Source organism: Gopherus flavomarginatus, chromosome 15 (assembly GCF_025201925.1).
Source record: "Gopherus flavomarginatus isolate rGopFla2 chromosome 15, rGopFla2.mat.asm, whole genome shotgun sequence".
NCBI lineage: Eukaryota > Metazoa > Chordata > Testudines > Testudinidae > Gopherus > Gopherus flavomarginatus.
The window spans coordinates 24,953,372-24,975,688 of record NC_066631.1 but is presented as its reverse complement, the minus strand read 5'-3'; the positions used below and the strand labels follow the sequence as shown (position 1 = coordinate 24,975,688).

The 22,317-nt window shown below is 51.4% G+C and overlaps 1 protein-coding gene across 19 annotated transcripts in view; it reads right to left on the bottom strand.

Annotated features, from left to right (window-relative positions):
* NCOR2 (nuclear receptor corepressor 2) overlaps positions 1 to 22,317 on the bottom strand; it is a 403,768-nt gene that overhangs the window by 44,070 nt on the left and 337,381 nt on the right. For 18 of the 19 annotated variants that reach the window (XM_050923437.1, XM_050923438.1, XM_050923440.1 and 15 more), the window contains 8 exons: positions 18,048 to 18,168; positions 16,469 to 16,700; positions 11,046 to 11,210; positions 10,461 to 10,600; positions 9,731 to 9,836; positions 7,145 to 7,249; positions 5,878 to 5,981; positions 2,116 to 2,266 (listed from right to left, as the gene is read on the bottom strand). In XM_050923437.1, coding sequence (XP_050779394.1) covers positions 2,116 to 2,266; positions 5,878 to 5,981; positions 7,145 to 7,249; positions 9,731 to 9,836; positions 10,461 to 10,600; positions 11,046 to 11,210; positions 16,469 to 16,700; positions 18,048 to 18,168 — 1,124 coding nt within the window. The remainder of the gene's footprint in view (positions 1 to 2,115; positions 2,267 to 5,877; positions 5,982 to 7,144; positions 7,250 to 9,730; positions 9,837 to 10,460; positions 10,601 to 11,045; positions 11,211 to 16,468; positions 16,701 to 18,047; positions 18,169 to 22,317) is intronic. The other variant, XM_050923442.1, reaches the window with a different exon arrangement.

The following is a 22,317-nucleotide window of genomic DNA, read 5'->3' as shown; positions in this document are numbered from 1 at the left end:
CCATGCTCAGCTGAGACTCAGTGCAAGGCCCAGACGTGCTGCAGCTTGGCAATGGCAGTGTTAAGAAGCAGCAACCGAGCCAGCGATGCTAAGCACAGCCTGGGAGCGAGACGCTGCCATTCCCCCGCGCTGCGGAACAGGTGAGAATACTAAGGGATCCCAGCTGAGGAGCACCAAGCACTATATGAATGTTATCCTTAACTACGCCAGGCTCACGGTACCCTGGGAAATGGGCGTTGTCCTCACTGTACAGAAGGGGAAACTGAGGCTCTGTGTTGTTAAGGGCCTAGTGAAGGCTGCTACAGGGGAGCCCACCATTGGAAGGGGGTGTTGTTTAGCACCCAAGGGGGAGACCTTACACTCCAGTGAATCTTTCAGCTGCGTGGTGGGATGTGTGTTCACTGGGCCCTCCCAATGACACCTGTTCTCCAGGTGCATCCTCCCAGCGCTGGGCAGGAGCCAGCATCTTGTTGCCCCTGTGGCCCGTCTTTGCCTGACTCATCCAGATGGCAATCAGCCAAACCACAGCCACTTCCTGCGTTAAGGGCGGAGCTAGAGGCTCCACACACCTGCTCTCCCTGCCTGCCCTTTGGCCCTATGTGAGTTACCTGAAATGCCCTGGCAGCTCAGTATCAAAGTGGAGGATGGAACCCAGAGTCCTGACTCCCAGCCCTGTGCTCTAACTTCTAGGCAGGACTCCGGTGGTCAAAGCCAGGGCGGCCGGGTGGTAGCAGGGTCTGAAGGCAGAGTTATGACATGTCAAGAGATGCCCCTTTGCTCAGGCTCCAGCTGCCTGGCAGTCCCCTTAAAGCATTCTCTGCTCGACCTGGGGAGCCAAGGGTGTGATGGATTTGCCACAGGCCCCAAGTTTCATGGAAAGGCCCCGACTCCCATGAGTCTGACCTGACATCTGCAAACCCATCTGGAAGGGCAACCGAAGGGTCCCCATTTACTTCAGGGCTGGTAACGCTGCACAGCCCTGCTGCTGCATGCTCCTATGGCAATGTCAGCTCAGTGCAAGGTGCAGCGCCCTGATGAGGCGCTGGGATGCTGTGACACTGGGCGCAGGGCTTTCAACACTGTCCCCTTGTCTCGGAGGAGGGGCGACCCTCAGTGCGAGAGATTTGCCCTAGGCCAGGATGGGCCTTGCACTTTTACTGCCTTCCACATCTAAGGGAATGTGCACCTCAGTGCAGAGGACCTGCACAAGACCCAATATGCGTCAGTCAGCTCATAGCTGGGGCCTTCAGAAGTGCAATAGTCTCATGTGGGCACAGGGGAACTGAAGCCCTAGAGTCTGATGCCTTCAGACTCCCGTGAAGGTGCAGCTTCATCCCCATTGGTGGGCACACCGCCCTGTATCCCAGGATTGGTATGCACAGGGAACAAGGAGAGAAGTTACCTTCTGCGCAAAGAGAAAGGTGTCCTGAAGATGCTCTCCCCTCCAATCCACTAAGCCAGCTGCAAGCATACCAGCGTGATCACTGATACACAGCAATTCCCCGGGGCCCCAACTGAGATCAGCGCCCCATTGTGCAAGGCCCTAATGTAGATATCGGAAGAGATGCTCCCTGCCCCAGAGAGCTTACAGTCTAAAATGTAAAAGCAGCAAAGAGTCCTGTGGCACCTTATAGACTAACAGATGTATTGGAGTATGAGCTTTCGTGGGTGAATACCCACTTCGTCGGATGCATGTATTCACCCACGAAAGCTCATGCTCCAATACGTGTTAGTCTATAAGGTGCCACAGGACTCTTTGCTGCTTTTACAGATCCAGATTCACACAACTACCCCTCTGATACTTGAGTCTAAAATGTGCTGCCCTCTGTACATGTGGGGCTCTCCTGCTGACACCAGCGGCTCTCATAGCTGAATCAAGCAGCACGCCACAGACCAGATCTGCTGTGTGCATCAAAGAAGAAAATCCGTCCCTTGGATAAGACCTCAAAGATTAGGAACAGGGAGAAAATTACTCTGGAAATATAAACGGGATACAGACAAAATACGCTTTGTAATGTTTTCCCAAACATTCTAGCTCCCAAACATTAGTGCATGAACCTGATGCCCCTCCCCCTGCCACGCCCTCCCAAAAAACCAGAGAGGATTCCAGCTTACCATCATAGGAGAGCACATGGCCCTTCTTCCCTTCGTAGATGACATGTCCTTTGGGCAAGGCATCCTCTCTCGCCTTCTCTGCTCTGCCGGGGCTGTCTTCTCCGATTAGTCTGGTAATGGTTCCTTTGTACAGCACTTCAGCTGGGGTGCCCTTGGAAAGCCACCAAGATCCATATTTAACAGTGCCACAAGCAATTAAGCAAGAAAGCTTCACACACAGGAACACTTTGTTCCAAAAGGGAGGCAGGGCAGAAGAGAGCACATAGCTGAACTCTGCTTCCTGTCAGGGCCAATAGCAAGAAATCTGCAGCTTAATTATTGATGAGGACACTAACGATGAGCGGTAAAAGGTACGGGCTTTGTGTAAGGCTGCTGGGAAGAGACAGGGGCGAGCACCATGCAGAGATGACGGGCCTTCAAGTCAAACGGTGTGAAGAGATGGAGCCAGCCTGGCTTTCGTTAGATACACTTACAGAGCAGCTCAGGCTCCTCCGTCATTGGGCAGAGCAGGAATGGAAACACCAACCCACGCTGCTTGCTCCAGCCGCGCTGCGCTTTTCAAAGTAAACTATCTGGTTTCTTTCCATCCCACTGGATTGAAGGGACAGGCACTATTGCAGTGCTGCCTTCCCTTGGGACATCTTAGTCATGGCCAACACGACTTCAGGAGTTTTCTTTCCCGTGGGACTACTGTCACTGTAAACTATTTTCTCAGACTAATATCACGGGGCACAGCTGATCACAGAAACATTGACCTTCAAAAGGGCATGCAATCAAGCAGTCTGGGCCCAAAATGCAGGGCCATTTGTCATTCCATCACACCAGCTTTACAGACTCGAACGGGGGTTACTGGTGCAGCACAGCAAAGAGCCAGGCTCATAGCTTGGCTTTTAAATATAAAGAGGGGAGCAGCTGCTTATGCAAACTCCTTCTCCATCGCTGTCTTCAAAACATCCATGAAAACAGCCTAGGCCTGAGATTTGGAATGGCATTTGGACACCCAACTCCCAGCAGAAATAATGGAAAGCAGGTGTCCAAATCCCCAAGGAAGCCTTGAATATCCTGCCACCCCTTTCATCATTCAAGGTTGTTCTGGGTTTGCAAGCTGCTCACAAGAGTTGGTGCAGGAGGTAAACTGACCAGCCTCGTTTCATGAACCAAGCCGGAGCGAGATGCAAGAAACAATCCAACAGCCATAAGGGTGAAATGTAAATTAGGAATACAGGGAAGCTCCCTCTCTCGGCTTATGTGAAATTCACCCTGGGGCAGAGAGCTGACACCAGCGACCTTCAAGTCCCACTTATAGGGCTCAGGTGCCCAGGCCTTGTACTGCCTCTCTGCACAAGGGGGAAAAAGTTCTATACGAGTGCTGCCATGGCTGGAGCCAGGAATCTAGCTGCAGAGAATTTCTCCCTTTTTTCCGTCTGGGAATTATCTGTCAACAGATTGAGATTTTGGCCTTGTTTAGTTACTTGGAATCATTTGATGAACGTTTCACTGGAACAAATTTCAGCCTGAATGGGCGACTTATTCCCCTACGCGTATGGGAATAGCCACACTGATATAAAGCCTCTTTATAGTGGTATAACTGAGTCCACACTAGGGGACGTATGGCTTTATCCATATGATGTGTGTGGACAAGTTCTGTTTCCATGCTGGCCTATTTCCCGATTTACCAAGCTGCCATCCTAGTTCCTGCTCTCTTCTGGGGCACACGGGACGCAGTGAGCATGGTAACAATCCCTCACCGCGTGTGCCCTTGAGGCCTAGAGATCCATGCACTGGGGTGAGAAACCAGAACCGACTTGCATCCTGCTGTTCAAAGCTAAAATCCAAACAACGCTAGTCACATTGTACGAATAGGCCATGCTGAATGCTACACAACGTCTGTACTGCTGTAAGGGGTGAATAGGAAACCTGATTCTTAATGTCAGCACTTCAGAGTGGTGGTGTTTGGAGGTTGCTCCAATCCACTGTGACAGAATGTCCCATCCCATCCTCTCCCCACCCTCAACCCCTCTGTTTAATGGGTCTCTGCTTCTTCGTAAGCAGTCAGACCAGCAGTCACAGAGCTGCTTGCTGCAGAGACTGGACGGGATGTGTCCATGTACAGGTTTCAATGCCCTGATTGTTTGCTCTGACACAGGCTCACAGAAACGCTCAGCACTGGCTTTCCCAGTGCCAGGTAAGTTTCCTTCCCACAGAGGACGTGTTTGTAGGGGATTTGAAAGCGAGCGATGACAGACGGCTTGGGAGCAGAGTGCACCCTATTCAAGATCTGTCTTCTGGGTGAGTAATCAGAGATCAAGTATCAGCCACAGCGCTGGGAACTGCTACAGGAATCGGGGGCGTGGCTCTTCCCTGTCAGGACTATGCAAGATGCCGCGCCGTGGGGCACCACGGACACTGCTCAGAGGAAATGTCAGAGCCCTCTGGCCTGCCGGGTACAGCCGTCAGACACGCTGCAAACAGGCCTAGTATGTTACAGCTGCTCCCAGAGCTGCTTTACAGGTGAATCAAACCTAAGGGGCAGCCTCACTTCCTGCTGCTACTTTGTTTCTAAGATGAATCCAGGAATTCTGTCATTTAACTAGCTGGCTCTGAAACGGCCTCTGATCAAATCCTGCCCTGCATCTGACATCTTTTAGATCTCTTGCATAACCTTACTAGCCAGCGCTGTCCCTCCCAGCCCCTAAAGCTCTTTCAGGGGCAGGGAAGTGTATCTTCCCTTTGTGAAGCCACCCAGACAACCAGAAAAAAAAATCTCAGTGCTTATAAGTGGCTTTAAAGAGCTGAATGATGGCCAGATAAAAATCCCCAAGGGAAACAGATTGTTTTTAGGCTTTCCACACAATGCTGAGCAATAACTCACACTGCAGAACTATCCCCCACTTGGCAGCTGTGCTTCTGCAGATGGATGATAAATGATTCAAGGCAGAGTGCATCCAGGACAGCCCTTTGGGCAGGGCCTGGAGAACACCCTGCTACAGCAACGGAAGGAGACTTACCTCACTGATTCCTCAACTTCATCACCCCATTCCCTTTAGCTGGGCTGGTCTCCTCCTCCCTGGCCCACCACCAGCCTACCGTTCTCTTCCATTTCCTTCGCCTGCCACACGGGGTGCCAGCAAGAGTAAAACCCCAGCTAGCCCCCACCCTAGGCTGGCTTTCTGAGAACAACTGGCATGGCTGAAGGGAGTTTCCAGAGCAATGCCCCTTTCACCACCAGTGAAGTCTGTTTACTTCTGCTTTTCACCAGTTTTGGAGAACGGAAAGAACCTGATCTCCAGCATAATCTTCCTCCAGATTGCTCCTCAGTCCTGCCCTGCAGCCCCTGCACCCGAAGCCCCCACCTCCCCTGCTGGCCCACTTGAGCAGGTGGGGAGACAAAGTGGGTGGGGCTGCAAGCAGATGCTCTGCTAGGAAGCGGTGGCAGCACCAACCCACTCTGACTCTCCTTTCTCACCCCACCAGGATCTGAACTCAGCTCTGCAGAGGTGATATGTCAGAGCAGTTACCCACCGGGTCTGTCGGTCTGCCCCGGGGCAATTCAAGGGTTTACACCCTCTTTGCTTAGTCCTCTGAAATTCCTCCAGATGGGTCTGCCAGGAGGGGGTGCTCCGATGTCCCTTGGGCTCAGAGTCCTCTCCAAGTAACAACAAATTGCAATCATTTCTATGCATGCCAGGAGAGGGTCTGCTCTGACAGCCCACAATACAAACCAGCTGAGATCCCCTCAAGCCATTAAGAGAAGAAACCTACGTGTGTGATAGATCCTCGATAGGTGATGGGTGATTCTGACGGAGGCCTGGTGCTGGGGAGCCCCTTGCTGATGCTCCCTCCTGGGGTTGAGCCCAGCGATGCCCCTGCAAGTCACAACAAAGCAAACGGGATTAGGTTGCCGAGAGGGGACTGCTCACCTGAAATGCTGGAGAGCTGAACAAAATCCCCGCTAGCATTTGGTACGCAGCCCCTGAGCCTTCAGCACAACAGCAGGGACAGGCCCCTGGGACCCTCACTGCAGCAGATCCCTTGGCAATCCCTGGTGTCAGGGGATTAAAACCGCTGGTATGTCTTGATGCAGGCTGGTACGTTGTATAGAAGATGCACATCCAGCAGGCTAGACCCTAAGAATCACTGCGCCCCATTGAGTTCAGGATCAGGCTGGATCGTCCCACAAACATGGTGTTGGGGGGAAAAATGGGGGAGCCTAAAAGGTTTGGGTGCTAATTCCAGGTCCTTGAGAAAATCAGCTTTTGTGGGAGGCTGCCTGGTGAGGCCTGGCTCTGCTCAGCTTGGAGCGATTGGTGGAAGCAGTGCGTTGGGGCTGGTCTGAATCTTTCCTGTCCAGCTCCAAACACGAGGGCAGAGACGCACAGAAAGTCACAAACAGCCCCAACTCCTAAACGAACCTCTAAAGACCTTTAGCTCGGGGGCTGCCTTGAGTTGGTTCCTATTTTATCTGCTTCGGTCCTGAATCAACCCATCGAACATCCTTCGTTTGGTTGAATTAATCGGGTGTTTATGAGAGACAAGAACATATAGTTAAAACAGAGAGTTTTGTGCCTATTTTTTTTTTTGCACTGCAGAAAGGAGCTTGGATTTAAAAATGAAATGCTCTCTCTGTCTGTCCCCAACACGCACTCGTGATTCTGGAGAGCTAGGTAATCAGTGCCTTTTTATTAGCAGCTGCTTTGCTTTCTTGATTAGCAGGCTGCCCTTCAAAACTAATGAGGACAAATCCCTTCTATCCAACTTTGGGGGAGAAGTTTGGGGCTCAGATTTTCACAAGGGACTAGTGATTTCAGGTGCCCAGTCCCAGGCACTTTGAAGACTGGTTCATTTGTCCTCTGAAAATCGGGCACTTTAAGGTGTCTCAGGTTGGGTAGCAGACGCTAACGGGAAGCCAAAACCACTAGTCACTTTTGAAGAGCTTGGCCTGGGTTGATCCCCTTCCACTTCCTGAGTAGCCTCCCTGAGAGGCACCTGGTTTCCACCGATCATCACAGCTGCCCTGCTATGTGCTTACCCCTCAGGATGGAGCACTCTTGGGACATCTGCATTACCAGACTTTCAGGCTGGTTGGCCTGGCTTCTAGGAGAAAGTTGTTCCTGCTTTACTCCAGGAAAAGGCACTAGAAAACATTAATCACACATGACAACGTTTGCACCGGTCAAAACCAGACAGCTCGTCCTGAACTGCTCTCTTGCCTTTTTGTTTTTTAATTATTATTTTGCTTAGTCTTTAATTTTGTCTAGCGCTATATTCACAGTTGCTGAAAGAGACAGGTCTTAAATAACCCTAGGCCCCCATGCAGCTGCTGCTGCTTCTAAGTAGCAGATTACACAACTACAGATGATAAAGGAAAACTCAAATTGCTCTTATCCCCTCCGCAAGGGCATCGTTCAAGGTCTCCTGGCAGGCAAGACAGCAAGGGAGCCTGCAATCCACTCCTGCACGGCGCTGCACCCTCAGCCCTGCAACAGGACCAGAGTCAAACACACAGATCGTGACTGGATTTAAACATGCCTGGTTTTTTAAATGGGCTGAATAATTTTAAATCCATTGATAATTGTAACTCCGAGAAGAATACTCAGATCCCAGCTACAGGACTTCAGAGGATTGCCCAGAAATTTCCCACCCTTTGCATACCACTGGGCAACTGGACCTATGGGACTGAAAGCGCCGCTGCCTTCCTGTTGACTACTGCCATAGATGGGAGGCTGGAGCTGATGGACCAAATGTCTGATCCGCTATGGTCAGCCCGATGTTCTTAAGAGCTGAGGGACAAAAACCCATCTCCTGAAACACGCAGTTCAGAGCAGTCAGGAAACAGCCCTGCAGAGTGACAAGCCGACTGCGGAATCCACTCATGAAGAGGGCTGGGAATAGCATCCAATGCTGGGCAGGCCGGTCATGCCCACGGAGCGCTCTCTCTGCTGGCTTAGTACATGCCTTCTCCACTCTCTGCAGTGCTGGGCCCAGGCCTCCTCCCTTAGGACTTTAATCTCTTGCTCTGACTCTTACGAGATGTTTCCAGATCTCCAAACTGAACATTTTCCTCTCTTGCTTCAGGCCATTTACTGTTTATCCCACCAGCTGTGGTGAATGTCAATACGTTTCCTTCCATCAATCACACTGTTAGCTGGGAGGTATTTTTAGTTCGGGATCATGGCCCTGACTGACTCTTCTATTTTCCTAGACTGTTGGAATTTAGCTCCCTTCGCTTCTCCTCTTATGCTTGGTTAATCCTTTTAGTGGTTGCTCTTTTACTATAGATCCTCCTCTAGCGGTGGGGGCCAACATGGCACAGACTACCCCAGGTGCAATTCCCCTAGGTCCAAGCAGAGTCGCATTACTCCACCTCTAGGCTGGCATCTCTCTCTAAAACATACAGCTGCACACCGGGAGATTCTGTTGGCCTTTCCCCAGCAGCCTGGCACTAGATGTTTGTGAGTCGTTTGTTGATACCTTTCTTGAAGGTGGTCTGTGTACATAGCCGTTCCCCGGGATATATCTGAGCTGTTCATTTCCTCTCCCTCGCTGCATAGCTAGCACTGAGTCCTCTCGCACTAAACAGGCTCTCTCCTCTTGTGTGTTACACACTCTCCTAGCTAACACCATCATGGCTGATTTCACTTTTCTTTTGATTAATGAAAATATATCAAACCTCACAAATGCCTGTGGCCAGATCCTGCCCTCCTCCAGCATTCCTCACTTTGGGGCCTTGTTATTCCTCATCATCAATTAATTCTTGACCCATTTTTTTTAATCTAGTTTGGTTATTTATTCAGGCTCTTTACAGGTTTCTCATGCTGGACAATGGTGGTTGCCATTAAAGAGCAAGCATTTATCTGATCACAGTCTTGATGGCTACGCATTGCACTGGAACTTAACACCGACGTGAGGGAGGCAAGGCAGTACCATAGGTTCCTTTCCAACGGTAACTGCTTGTTGGGGTTAAACAGCTTCTTGAAATGCATGCATGGAAATTCTGGTCTCCCCTTATGGGCCCTGATCCTGGAACCACAGGGACTTGAGCTACGATGATCCCTAAAAGCAGCTCTCTTCCCCCCTTGGAAAAGTGGAACAGCGTCACCACAACCTCTCAATGAAGCTCACAAGCACAGCATCTCGAGAATTGCAGATAACCCTGCTGCTGAGTGATGCCAGGTTGGCAAAACTGGACCAGAAACCTCCGCACTCGGAGCCAGTACAGAACAGGCAGCGACAAGGTATGCTTCCCCCTTGTGAGTGGCCTGTCAATACGTCTCCACCTTGAGCCCGGAGAAACCATTGAGAGAGGGTTCAGTCAAGCCTCTCCTGAGATTGCCAGCGAGGAAGTCAAGGGTGTGGGCAGATTTTGTAGACAACTGTGCGCTAGGATGCGAAAGGAGACCACCATGCCATTTCCCATAGGCCACCAGACAGGAAGTTCATTGTCACTGCTGGTTGGACTGGGAAGAGCCCAGCCCTGAATATGTACGTGTGTGTGTGTGTGTGTAATTCAAGGCTAACAGCAGCTCAACAGGGAAAGCTCTGACCATTCAGCAAAAAGGCCAGGAGTGAACCAAGGGTCAGAGGCACACAAACAGGTAGCGTGACAACAGCTTACCCAGTTTCTTAGGATCCACAGTCAATGGCAGGCCCATGGTGATGGAGCCAACGGGAACTTTTGCATGCTCAGAGCTGTATGGAGTATGGAGCTGAATGGGCACCCCCTAAAACACAAGGGAAAAAGGTCACTGACAGTGTGGGATGCTCTACTAAGACACTTCCCGAATGGGGCAGTCACCAAGGAGAGGAAGCTCGGGGGAAAAAGACCTCCATTGAATGATTACAACACCCTCCACCCAGGAATCAAAACGGCGAGCTGGCAGGAAGCTGCTCTCAACAACGCTTGGAAGGATTTTTATTTGGTAAATGTTGATTTCACCACACACACAAACGGAAGAAAAAATATTTCCATTGCTAAGCAGGACCAATTCACAGAGAGGCAAAGGAAGAAAAATGCTGCTTGAGAACTTACTAGAGTTTGATTTAGGGATATTTACTTTGTATCTATTGACCGGTGATGCTAACAATTCGTGTTTTAACGGTCAAAGTTTTAACTTTCTGGATCTCAGTGTTTGCTGTCATTAAATAATTGTCTGATCCCTACATAATTAACTGTGAACATTTAAATCGACAAAAACCAAAAACAATGCTTAAAAATAAACACTGATATTATCTATCAAAATTATAAAACAACAACAACCTAATTCTGCCAAGCCTGCTCTTTGCCAACAGAGAGGTCTCGTTCCTCACATACGTGAGAGTACCGTGGCACCGGGATGGCATCTTACCTGGGAAATGGAGCTGACAGGGCGCTCCAGAACAGATGGGTGTTTGGTGGAAGAGATGAGAGGGGGAGGATTAGAGATGTTGGACAATCTCTGTAGACCAGACCGAGAGCCCTCGTGCAAATTTAATGGGATTGGGTGAGCTATTGACAAAACATAAATGTTATTATGGACTGATGGTTATTTGTATCAGAGAGACAGAGACCGAGACTAGGTACAGAGATTCTGTAGGTTGACTGGTTGCAACTGTAGCTTTTTTGGCGCTGTGGCCATTAATCCTGTGCATCTCCCATTGCATTCTGGGATCTATAGTTCCTACACACTGCATCTCTGTATTATAGATGGGATTGGCTGCTCCACGCTAGGCAAAACAGATGGGGTTGCTAGGCTCCTGGCATGATGCCTTTGAATGGCAAACTTTCAGCAGCTCTCTCAATCAGGAAGAAAATGGCTGCATTAATTTACTAAATGAGGTGACTGAGACAAGAACCACTGGATCTTTTAGGCCCTGCACCCCCAGTGGCTAAACCAAACTGGCTCCCTGTAGCAGGTGCAGACCCCTGAAGAAGAACGCAAGCCTGTGCTCACCTGGCAGGTTATACTGAAACACATGTGGCTCAGCTTGGGGGGAGGTTTTGATCACATCCCTAGAGGACACTTGGTATGGCAGCACGGGGGGCCAGCACGATGTGGCAGTCTGCTCTCCGCTTAGCTTTGGTCCCTCGGCAAGTGACGAGAAAGGCACTGGTTTTTCTGCAAGGAGAAAGAGAACTGATCAGCTTGCCACACACATGAACTCACACATGCAAACGCAGCCTTGCAAATCAGCAAGATCTTACGGAGACCTGCAAAGGGAAACAACAAATGGGGCTCCTTTCCTTTGGTTAGGGCTTGCCTGCACATTAAGTTACCGCATGACAAGCCAGGGTGTGACTCTCCAGTGCACCTGGTTGCTGCTGCTAACTCATCCTATGGATGCTGCTAGCACACAGGGAATGCCTCAGAGTGTAGCTTAGCAGAAGTACACCATGCTGCATTCCAAGGCTTTCGTTGCCCACATGAAACTCTACCACAGGCCAACTCCAAGGGTCAGAGTGTCTCAGCCTGGCTTGCTGCGCAGTAACTCGCTGTGCAGGGTGCACGAAGAAGGCCTGAAAAGTGCCCAAGTCATTTCTGAAAACGGGACTTAGGTGCTTCTGAAAATATTACCCTAAGCCCCCACTTGAATAAAGCATTTAAGCATGTGCTTAATTTTAAGCATCCAAGTGTTCAAAAAAGAGTTATCTAGGCAAGGTTCTGCACTGTGCAGTGTAAAAGGAAGGCGCTTTAGCAGTGCCAGACCTCACTACAGCTCTGACTCTGCTATTAAAGCTTTGCTGAGAAGTGCGCTGAGATGCATGGCTAGCAGAGGGCCCATTCATAGGAATAATACAGGAAAGGTTCATTAACACTTGGAGTGCTCAGGAGCTGGGAGACTTAATCTGGTGCCCTTCACACGGTGATGAAAAGAATCCATCAGCAGCAAGTCTATGTACATATCCAAGCACAGAGACTCTCGGGCAATGTCTGCACTGCGAGGGAAGGTGGCAAAGATAGCTCTGGGTATGCATACCTGTGCTGGCTTTAATTGAGCTACCGTGGGTAACAACAGCAGTGAAGACTTGGCAGCCTGGGCTTTAGAGCGAGCTACACGCCAGCCAGAGACACCGGGTACGGACTCAGATTGCAAGCATTCACCGGGGTCCGTGCTGCTGTCTTCACTGCTCCTTACCCACACTGGCTAGACTAAAGCTAACATGGGTACGACCACCCTCACTACAGTTACACCTGAAATGGAGTGTAGACGTACCCTCGGATTGCAGAGGGGGTGGTGTAAGGGGCTAAGCCTCAGGGTCCAAACACCCACACTCCCCGTTCACATCTCAAATAGATCAGTTCACCCTCTCAGGGCAACTGAATTGATGCACCCCACGCTCATCATTGTGAGGGATCTTTGGGGAAAATCCTTGAAAACTAAGTCCCTGCCACGTTTTGCATGTGGACATTCAAGATCCCATGGCACTTCCCACAAGAGGAGGGCGTTTGTCCTGAGACACAAGCTGTCCTCCATCCCAACTGCCGGGTGTGTGGTGCGCTGTGCCCCGACTGGCTGCTGTACTCCATGCTGGAGGCAGCTGCATTGCACTGGTGGTGCCTATGTATCATACAGCTGGATGAAGATGCTCTGTAAACCCAAGATACTCTTGGCCAAGTGCACATGCACCTTGAGGCAGCATGGAAATCTTGGGAAAGCAGTTTCTCCTCCCCCGGGAGCTGTTCCCGCACACGCGCTGCTGTGAGATCTGTGAAATGTGGCCCGTTGATTATTGACCCCACATTAAAGGTAACTATAACTCAGCCATTATTCTGGGAAGAGTTCCTATGGCCATTTGTCAAGCCCCTGAAATCAGAGCTGAGAAGTCAGCATTTATATCATCCATCACCCAAATTAACACTTTTGGCTTCCAATCTCCAGAAAGGCCAAGTGAAACAAGTGACTAAATCAACAGAAAACACATTGCTGGCTTTAAAACTGCCCCGTGATAGCCAAAAATAGGCGTGATGGTCACGATCCATCTGTCTGAGAGCAAGCTCCAAACAGACAGGTCGTGATCCCGCAGCCCCACACCAGAGCAGCACTGTCAAAGCACCTTAGGAGGAGATCCTAAACTGGCTGGGCTCCAGGCAGATACAGCCCCAGCAAAAGGTCTGCAAGGGGCAGCCAACGCCTTGGCCAGGATGTGATGCTCGTGTCCAAGACTGTGCTTTGAAATGGCTCCAGGGTGGTGTGAAATTTGTCAACTTGTCTGTCTCTGGAGCAGTTGCAACAGTTCACGCTCTGTTATCAGGCAGGGCCGTGCCAACCTGATTGCCCGGAGAGATCTCCCAGCTTTGGGGGGAGTAGGAACAGCTGCTCTTGCATGACCAGCCCTCTGCTAGGAGCTGGCCTCGATCACTTCTTGCTTATGGAGAGCAGGATCGCTCCACTTCTTCTTTTGCACCAGCACAATGAATGTACCCGAGGTCCAGTCATCTTCATGGCAATTCAGAGTCCAGATGGATGCCTGGTGCACGGTCACTGTCACAGGACATTCAAAGGAGGCTCCCAATTTCCTTACCATAAAAGGAAAGAGGAGGGATGCTCCCCTCCTCCCACCCCTTTCACTGCTTTGCCATGACCAACAGGCTCCCTTGCTGCCTTCCAGACCGGCTGCTGGTGCCTCTCTCTCTACGGTTCAGAGCCAGGCTTGCGCCACCAGGTGAAATGCTAGCACCATCCAGGTCAATGGCAAAAGTCCCACTGGCTTCAAAGGGGCAAGAATTCCACCCTCTGTTCAGATGTGTCTGTATGTGAGCGAGCCCAAACACCAGAGGGAACTGGGTTCTGCCCCAGGGCCAATCATTTAATACGTGTTGATGGGAACGCCATGCAGTTCTCCAGCTCCCACCGCTATCTTGGATGTGTGACTGCGTCAAAACTCCATCCCCGGGCACCCAGGATATTGAAGGTGCAGTACAGCGTAGTGGGATGAGCAAACCCCTGGAGTCAAGACCTGCCGGCTCGGGCACCAGCTCCTCCTCCAGTGGCCTGGGCAATCTTCTTTCACCTCTCTGCCAAAGCTTCCCTATCTGTGCACAGGGATAATATGCATGCACGGTGTAATTAGCTGAACTAATCTCTTCAGCAAGCTTGGAGGATTCAAAGTGCTAGGTGAGTGGCATCAGCAGTGCTGGCACAGCACTCTAAGCCAGGTGCTTTGCACACAGCAAAGCTGCGTAAACCTGCATTGACGTCAGGTCTGCACGTTAACGAAGGAGCCATCAGGTTGTAGAGTTTAAAGGTTATTCTGAAACCTGATCTTTCATGTCCTGGTTTACACACTTCCACATGGCATGGTAAGCCTCCCTCTTTCCTCGCTGCTCTTGGGTCCTGAAATCAGAGCTGAAAATCAGCTGGTGCAAAAGCCGGTGGGAAGATGAACCAAGCATCCCAGCACTGTGGCAGCCCATCGAGGAATAGTCTGTTGGGGTTCCAGGCTAGAAGGAGCTGTCGTAAGTGCTGGTTCTGCCACGAGACTCGACAGGAGGCTGAGTTGTGTGAGACAGGCTGCTCTGTATAGCGATGTGTAACAGCAAAAGAGTAGCCCTGATCAATTGCACTGCATAGGAAGTACTGGAGTGTAACTGAGTCTGGATAACAAACATACGAAAGTGAGAGTGGAGAAGGCAGGTTAGGACAAGCTGGGGAGTCGGCATGAGACAGATATCAATCATATGACTTACCGGAGTATCAACTTCCTTCAAGGTGAACAGTTATCTTCCTTATGTTCCGATTGTTTTATTGTCCTGTGGCCAGTCTGTATGGCTATGCATGCTGTTATTTATTATCGGGCAGAAAGCCAGCCGGCTGAACACCAGCAATCAGCTCTCCTAGGAAGTAAATCATTTCGCAACACTACTCTTCATCTAACCATTGGGCCAGCACACCACATGTCAGCTTTGGGAAACCACGGCTGACAGAAGTTGAACTAACGTAGCTGCTTCCGTGACCCAACTTTTCAGCAACGACAGAGATCAAATTCCAACAAATTCAAGCTAATCGGTGTATTTTTTTCTCTCCTTTCTCTTGCATGAGAGTGTCAAATTCCACGGCTGCAAACAAAATTCTTCTGTCTGGCTGCAGACCCAATATGGTGCTTACATCCCCAGTGCCTAGATTTGCTACCTTACAGACGATGTCCTCTGGGACAAAGGCACCGAAAGTCGGGATGTTCATGTTGCCATTCCACAATGATGCAGCCACGCATGGCAATGGCACATCAGCCCATCCAATGCACCGTCAGCCCACAGAAACCACCATGGAGAGCAACCTCCCACTCCCCCCGCAACCTCAAATATCACCAGTCAAGGGGCTTCTTTCTCTAAGGATCTGAGGCAAACCATTTCCTGTGAGTAACACTCGTCAACTCTGTCATAACCTGCATGATATGGGGACTGCTGCTGCCCACTCGGGGCAGGGCTAAACACACCACATTCACTGGCCGGGGAGGCCCCGATGATGTACTGGCTTGGCAGCACTGGATAGATGGCATCTCGGCTGCTGAAATGTTGATGTGATTGCAATGGTCTCTTCCTCTAGTGGCTGGGGGTCTGGGAAGAAGGTACAAGCACAGGCACCCTGACAGTTTAAGCTCACATGACAGATGCGTGTGGCTTTGGAACTCGGCCACGAGCTCTGTTCCCCGGGGGGGCATGCGTTTGGTTAGCTGACAGCCACAGAGTCTATCTGTTACCATACCACGTATAATCACAACCTACAGACCCTGCCCTGCGGGGTGCCGTTCTAACTGCACTTAACACGTTGCAGCTTCTGGCCAGGCTCAAAACAGCCTCAAACCCAGCCTCAAAGATGCACAGGTTTAAAGAGCGCACACCCGGCCAACAGACAGACTTCTGATGGGAACCAGCTTTGAAATTACAAACAGCATCAGCAAGAGTGCCCAGTCCTCCTTAACCGCGCGCGGTCCCGAGGGGCCCAACGCTCAAGATGCACTCTGGTGGGATCCTCGTTAGCGCTATCCCGAGGGGAAGGCATCGAGAACCTTTACAGGAAGTCACAGCTTGAGTATTGATTTGAAATGAAAGAATGGCACCCGCCAAGCACTAAAAGCATTCTTTATAAAGAGCAAACAAGGTAGAAAAGGGCTGACTGAACCCAGTGTCCTGGCGTGCCTTCAGGTCCTCTACTCTCTGAAATGCTAACAAAGGCAACCTTCCCATCCTCAGCGTTCGACGTTCTACCAGGATTTGCTGCAGGTTCAATGAGACACGATGCACTTCCTAATGAATAAGGCCAATTAGCCATGGCAACATGATTCTGCTCCGCCACGCGATCAGCCTTTAAAGCTAGCTTCCACCTGCGACAGGACCTCTGGCCCCGCTCTGTGAAATCACGCGAGGGCATGTCTTACCTTCTTTGTCACCCACAGCTGGGCTCCTGCTCTTTCCCCTGGGGCTACTGCTTGGCTGCTGCTCCTGCTCAGTCTGCTGTTGCTGCTGCGGCTGCTTGTTCTGGGCCACGTCATCCCGGGCAGATTCATGTGCTTTAGTGATCTGCTGCTGGTAGAGTGCCAAGGCGTGGTGAGGCACCTGAGGCTTCATGCTTCCGCTTTGTAACGTCCCGTCTGGGAATCCCTCGGAAATCTGCAGTGGGAGCAGAGAGAATGTTATGGGAGAAGTGAGACATACTGTGCCAGCTGCTGTTAACTTCCACAGCTGAGTCTCCAAAAACATGACTTGGGCTCCTTTCTGGGGAGCTTTTCCCCCACCTCTGCAGACACTCAGCTCAGTTCCCCAGGCTGGGCTCCCAGGGTTTCTAACCAAATCACTGCCCTTCCCAGCACAGGAGGCAAACAAGAGAGAGAGAGGCAGCATGTTTATCTTTTGCCACAAGGCTATCATCCTGTTTGGGAAACGTTACAGGGGAGCCTCTGATTTGGCTTGTCTAAGGAATGTAATCTCTAGCCCAGGCCTGGCTTCTTAGAAGTGGTTAAATACTATGCACCAATCTCAAGTTATGGCACAGAGATGTCTGAAAGGACGATGTGAACTTTTCATTTGAAACAGGATTTTGGCTACGTCCCACTCTGCAAACATTGCTCCCTGGCCAGTGTTTTGAGTCTGGTGAAGAATAACTAGGTTGCTTTTTGTTTTTACTTCATTATGAGGGCACCAGCAACAATGATCAGCATGGAGAATGCACCTTCTGGGGAGGGAATAGCTAAGCGGGGGGAGCACAGAGAAGCTGCTGAATAGCTAAGCGGGGGGAGCACAGAGAAGATTTGGCTGGGACCAGCCAAAACAGCTCCCCTCTCTCTCTCGTGTTAGGTGAAATGACTGGTTTCAGTGACCCCAGTGGAATTCCAGAGGAGCTTGTCAGCAGAGTTGCTCTGGACTCAATGGTGTAACTGACATCACAATCTGAGATAAAGGAGAACATGGCACTGTGAAAGGTGTTCATTGCTGGGGTTCCCCCCCGACCCCCAACTAAGGAAGGAAATGGCTGTATAGCAATGACAAGGTTTCTTATAAAGCAACTCATGATACAATCGAACATCTCTGGGGGAACTTTCTAAGAAACCAGGAAGGAGTTGTCTATAGAGAACCTGGTGAGAGCAAGCCACATGGCTCTCAAATGCCCTTTGCACAGCACACGCAGAGAACCATGCCCGACACCCCAGTGCTATCGCCCATCCATGGAGACACACACCTGGCCCATGCATGAGCACAATCAAGCACAGACGCCCACTCCCAAACTCATTCCCTCACCCCTGTGCAAACAGATCAGAAACTCGCATTGTCCTCCTCAACAGATGCCCACATGTGAACACGCACACAGAGGTGGGAACCCATGCCCAAGCGTGCACAAGGCAAACTTCTGCTTGGTGCCCTCAGTCCGAGGTTTTTAACCCCCCCGGGGATGCAGAACTTGGAGGGAAACAAGCTGCTTTCCTGGGATCCGGTGACGTGGATCTTCCGTCTGGTACTTACAATGGGGGGGATGGCAGCAGCTCTCTGCTTCAGCTGCTTCAGGTCCAATGGTTTCTGAGGCGAAGAGTTCAGCCTGGCATCGGCGGCAGTGTTGAGGAGGCTGGGCCTCGGAGACAGCAGCCTGCACACAGACACACACGTCATTAGGAGCCACCTACTTCCCACCTCCACACGCAAGGACACTCTGGTGCCTGCACGGTCTGTGCTGGGAGGAGGCAAAGGGTGGGGAATCTTTTAATTACGACTCTAGAGGTCATTGTCTTCACTAGCATGCAGAGAAGAAGCCTGTCACACCGGCGCATGTTGGCCCGTGTGCGCGTCACCCACTGGGAAGCGCACGTTACAGGTCCCCCCTTGGAGCCTGATCCACAGAGGAGGCGAGTGCTACTGTCTCAGCTGGGGAGCGTTGGCTTTTCAGCTCAGGCTCTAGCAACTCGTGCTTTTAGCTCTGGAGGTCCCTGGGACTTCAGCCATTACATGTATAATGTACTTTGTATATTCCTGTCTAGTGCCTCCCACACCTCACATAGTGTCTCAGTATTGGCCACCCGCAAGGGTCTGCTTGTTGCTTGCTTGCTTGTTGCATGAGAGAGGAGCAGTATCAACTGGCCTGGTACCTGGAACTCTTACTCGCTAGACCTTGATCTATAATCAGTGATAAGTAGCCCAAGTCCCAGACCATCCTACTCTGAACGCACACAGTGGTGCTGCTAACTACTACTACACAGAGAGCACTGGCCAGGATACAGCACGCCTCCCCTCCCCAGTAAACAGCACCGACCTTAGGAGATAACAGAGCACCGTTATCATGGAGCGCAGCACAGCGCAGCTTGGGACAGCCAGAGCTACTTGGACGTGGAGTTCAGCTGCAGCGGGAAAGGCAGGGCAGGATACGGAGCTGGGAAGAGGAAAAGTGGGCCGATCCCTGCCTGCCTTGCTCAGAAGGGTACGACTCCAATGGGACCCCGGGCATAAGTACGAAGAGCAGGATTTGGCTCAACGGGCCTGACTTCTTTCATGTACCCAAGAGTAAATCAGGAGTAACACTAATGAAGCCACTGCATTACCCCGGCGCGAGCCCAGGGATGAATCGGAGCCAATACGAAAGGCCAGTTAGTTATGAAGTCAGGGTGCTTGGTTCTGATCTCGTCTGGGACTCCAGATTTCCCCAGCATGAGTGAAATCACAAGCAGACCCAGGGCCGGAGATCTTACAGCGAGAAAGCCGAAGTTTGCAACATGAGCGGTGTGAGGAACTGATCTGGCCCAGTCAGCCAGGATCTCCTCAGGTCCACAAGCCAAGCCGGTGCATTCTGAGGGTATTTCCTGACTGGGCCTGCCCCTCTGCAACCGGCTGGCCACCAAGCCAACTCTCCCAACGACGACATAACTCACTGGTAAGAGCCAAAGCAAAGAACAATCCTTGCACAATGTGCTGGGCTGGACGCTCCCTGCGCGAGACAATAAAACAGCCCCCCCACTAGGGCAGGGTTCCCAAACCCAGCCACGCAGCAGGAGTTCAGGCTACAGCTGCCAGGAAAGATTTATCCCAAGTGTGTGCCTGAGTGGCCTCCCCACTCCTCCCAGGGCTGGGAGTACCCTGTCCCCATCTCCAGAGGCTGGCTCATTGCCAGGTTGGTGCACCTGAGCTTCCCAAAGGCTACTGGGTGGTCCTGGTGGGAAGCTGGCAGGGGCTCTGGTGTTTGGAGGGAGGGCTGGGTCTGAGTCATGTTTGGCCTGGCCTGGCCTCGCCTCCTCTCTTGCAGGCCCCACTCCGCTTCTCTTCTCCCCCATGCTGCTGCTCCTCCGGGCTGGGCACCCTGGGAAATCGCAAGGTGTGTCTGATTACCCAGAGAAGGGAGAAGAAGGGAACAGGAGCGATAAGGAAGGCAGAGCGGAGAGGGTGGGGGTGCTGAAATCAGGCAGTCTTCAGTGCAGGACCCAAGAGGGGGGAGGAAACTTTCCCTCGCTTTACACTGGCCAAGAGGCTGCAGTGACGAATACACCAGTGCTGCCCTCCCACCAAACACACTGCTTTCCAGCCCTCTCACAGGGCTGCCGTCTTCACCTGGGGAGCTGCTGCCATGTTAGTGAATGGCCTGGCCATTGGTTCCTACCCCTGGGTCTGTATTCTCTGGGTCAGCAGGCTGTGTGGGGCGCAGAACCCCTCCACAGCCAGCTGCAATCCCATGTGCCAGAGCAATGCAATACAGACTCCACAACAGACCTGCCATTGGCCTCACCAGGAGCAGGATGAGTCCTCACAGCACAGGCCGCTGGGGTCACTATGTTATGCAGGGCAGCTGCTAACTTACATCACTCCCCAGTATTGTTTAGCTCACTCAGTGCTTTTTAGCTTCAAAGCCGAACCCTCCTGGCACCCCTGGGGAGTGGGGAAGGCTCACCCCAGAGAGGGGAAGGGACTTGCCTTAGGGAGTCAGAGCTCCTGGCTCCCAGCCTAGTGCTCATACCACTGGACCAGGCCTCTCTCTGACCCTTGTCTTCTCTCTCCCAACTACCAGCTCGTGAAGCAGTCCAGAGTTTTAAGGTTTACAGCCTGCTCTGTTTATCGGAGCTGCGAGCTGACTCTCTTTTCAGTCTATAAATTTCAAGGTCATTCTGTGTTCAACCTTGGATGATAAACAAGTCCGGCGAGGCCATGTGAGGGGAATAAATATATCTCTGTGCTGTGCACCCATCCTCCTTTCCCCGCCCCTCGCCCTAGCTCCACTCCTGCCCCACCAATCCTTCTCCTACAGCAGATTCTAGTTACAAGGACCTGCAAAACACACAGCCTTGGATTCCCCCCAGGAGCCTGGCCCAGGAGCTCTCGGAGGAGGAAACGAGAGGAGGGGTGGCTAATCAGAGCTGTCATGGGGATAAATGCACGGCATCTTCCAGCTGTGGTGTATCGAAAGCTAGAAGCTCGACCGCTCTGGGAATGTAAAAGGATACATACCCCAGGGGGCCTATGCCCCACAATGGCCATGCAAAGCCATTGACAGGTACAGGTAAGGGACTGACTGGTTCAAACTCTGGCCAGGATTTTCAAGCGATGTGATTTTGGGGACCTCAGTTTCTGGCTGCCCAACTTGAGACACTGGAAGGGGCCCTGATTTTCAGGCTGGGCCATGCACCCACCCTCTCTTCTTTTCCAGCCTCTGCAAGGCAGCTCTGGCTGAGCATCCAAATAGCTCGTTGCTTCTGGAAACCTTGACCTCAGATTCTTTTCTTTAAAAAACAAAAAAACACTCCCCTCCTCCCCCCGGAAAAATCAAATTCCATTTCTTTCCTAGCAAACGTAACTTCCTGATGCCACAGAAGCTGTTTGGGCCACCCCGACCCAGCTTTCGCTGGCTGGAAAGAGCTCGCTGCATGCCCAGTGAGGGCTGCCAGTTCCCATTAGACACAAACCCTGCCGAGCAGGTAACTCATCAAAATCCACCGGGCGAGCACAATCCCCTCGCTGGTGAACAGGCCAACTGACTGGCGAGCTGTCTGGGACTGAGACCGGGCTGCACGTCCCTCATGAGCGCTGCTGAAGGCATAGCAGCGATTTCAGCCACAGACCCTTCAGAGGCAGCTCTAGCCATGTTCAAATGCAGGGCTGGATTCTAACAGCTTTGCTCATGTTCAGCAGCATTTTACTCCACAAAAGGCCTCACTGGACATCTAGCTCAGTGGCCTGATCTTCTAAAGTGCTGAGCACCCAGCAGTTCCCATCCACAGACAGACCTGGCCAGCTCCTCAGCTGGTGAGAAGCAGCGCGGCCATTCGGCAGCAGCCACTTTACATCAGCTGAGGATCTGGCCCCAGATCCTCGGGTGCCTAAAGTGGCTTTAGAAGCCCAAATTTAGGCACTTGGGTTTTAAAAATCTTAATTAAACCCTCCGAGCCTTGCCTTCCCCATCAGTCAAATAACACCTGCCTCACCAAGCTGCTGGGAGGCTGGGTTAATTCAGGCTTGTAAAGCACTTGGAGATCTTCAGATTCATATAATTCATACTGTTACAATGTCTGTAAATGACAAACTGCCAACTGACAGAAATGAACACGTGTGTACAGCTCTACTTGCTGGGAAAGCAACAGACATCACTTTACTGTGTCAACCACCTGTCCAGAAACCGAGCTCTGGAACTTTACACATCTCATCTGCATGTGTGCGAAGTGGAGAACATCATCTCCAGGACACTAACTTACACACACACGTACCTTCTAGTGCTAATTTTGGGTCTCCCAAACTGTGCTCTAGACACTGGCAACCGAGCCCC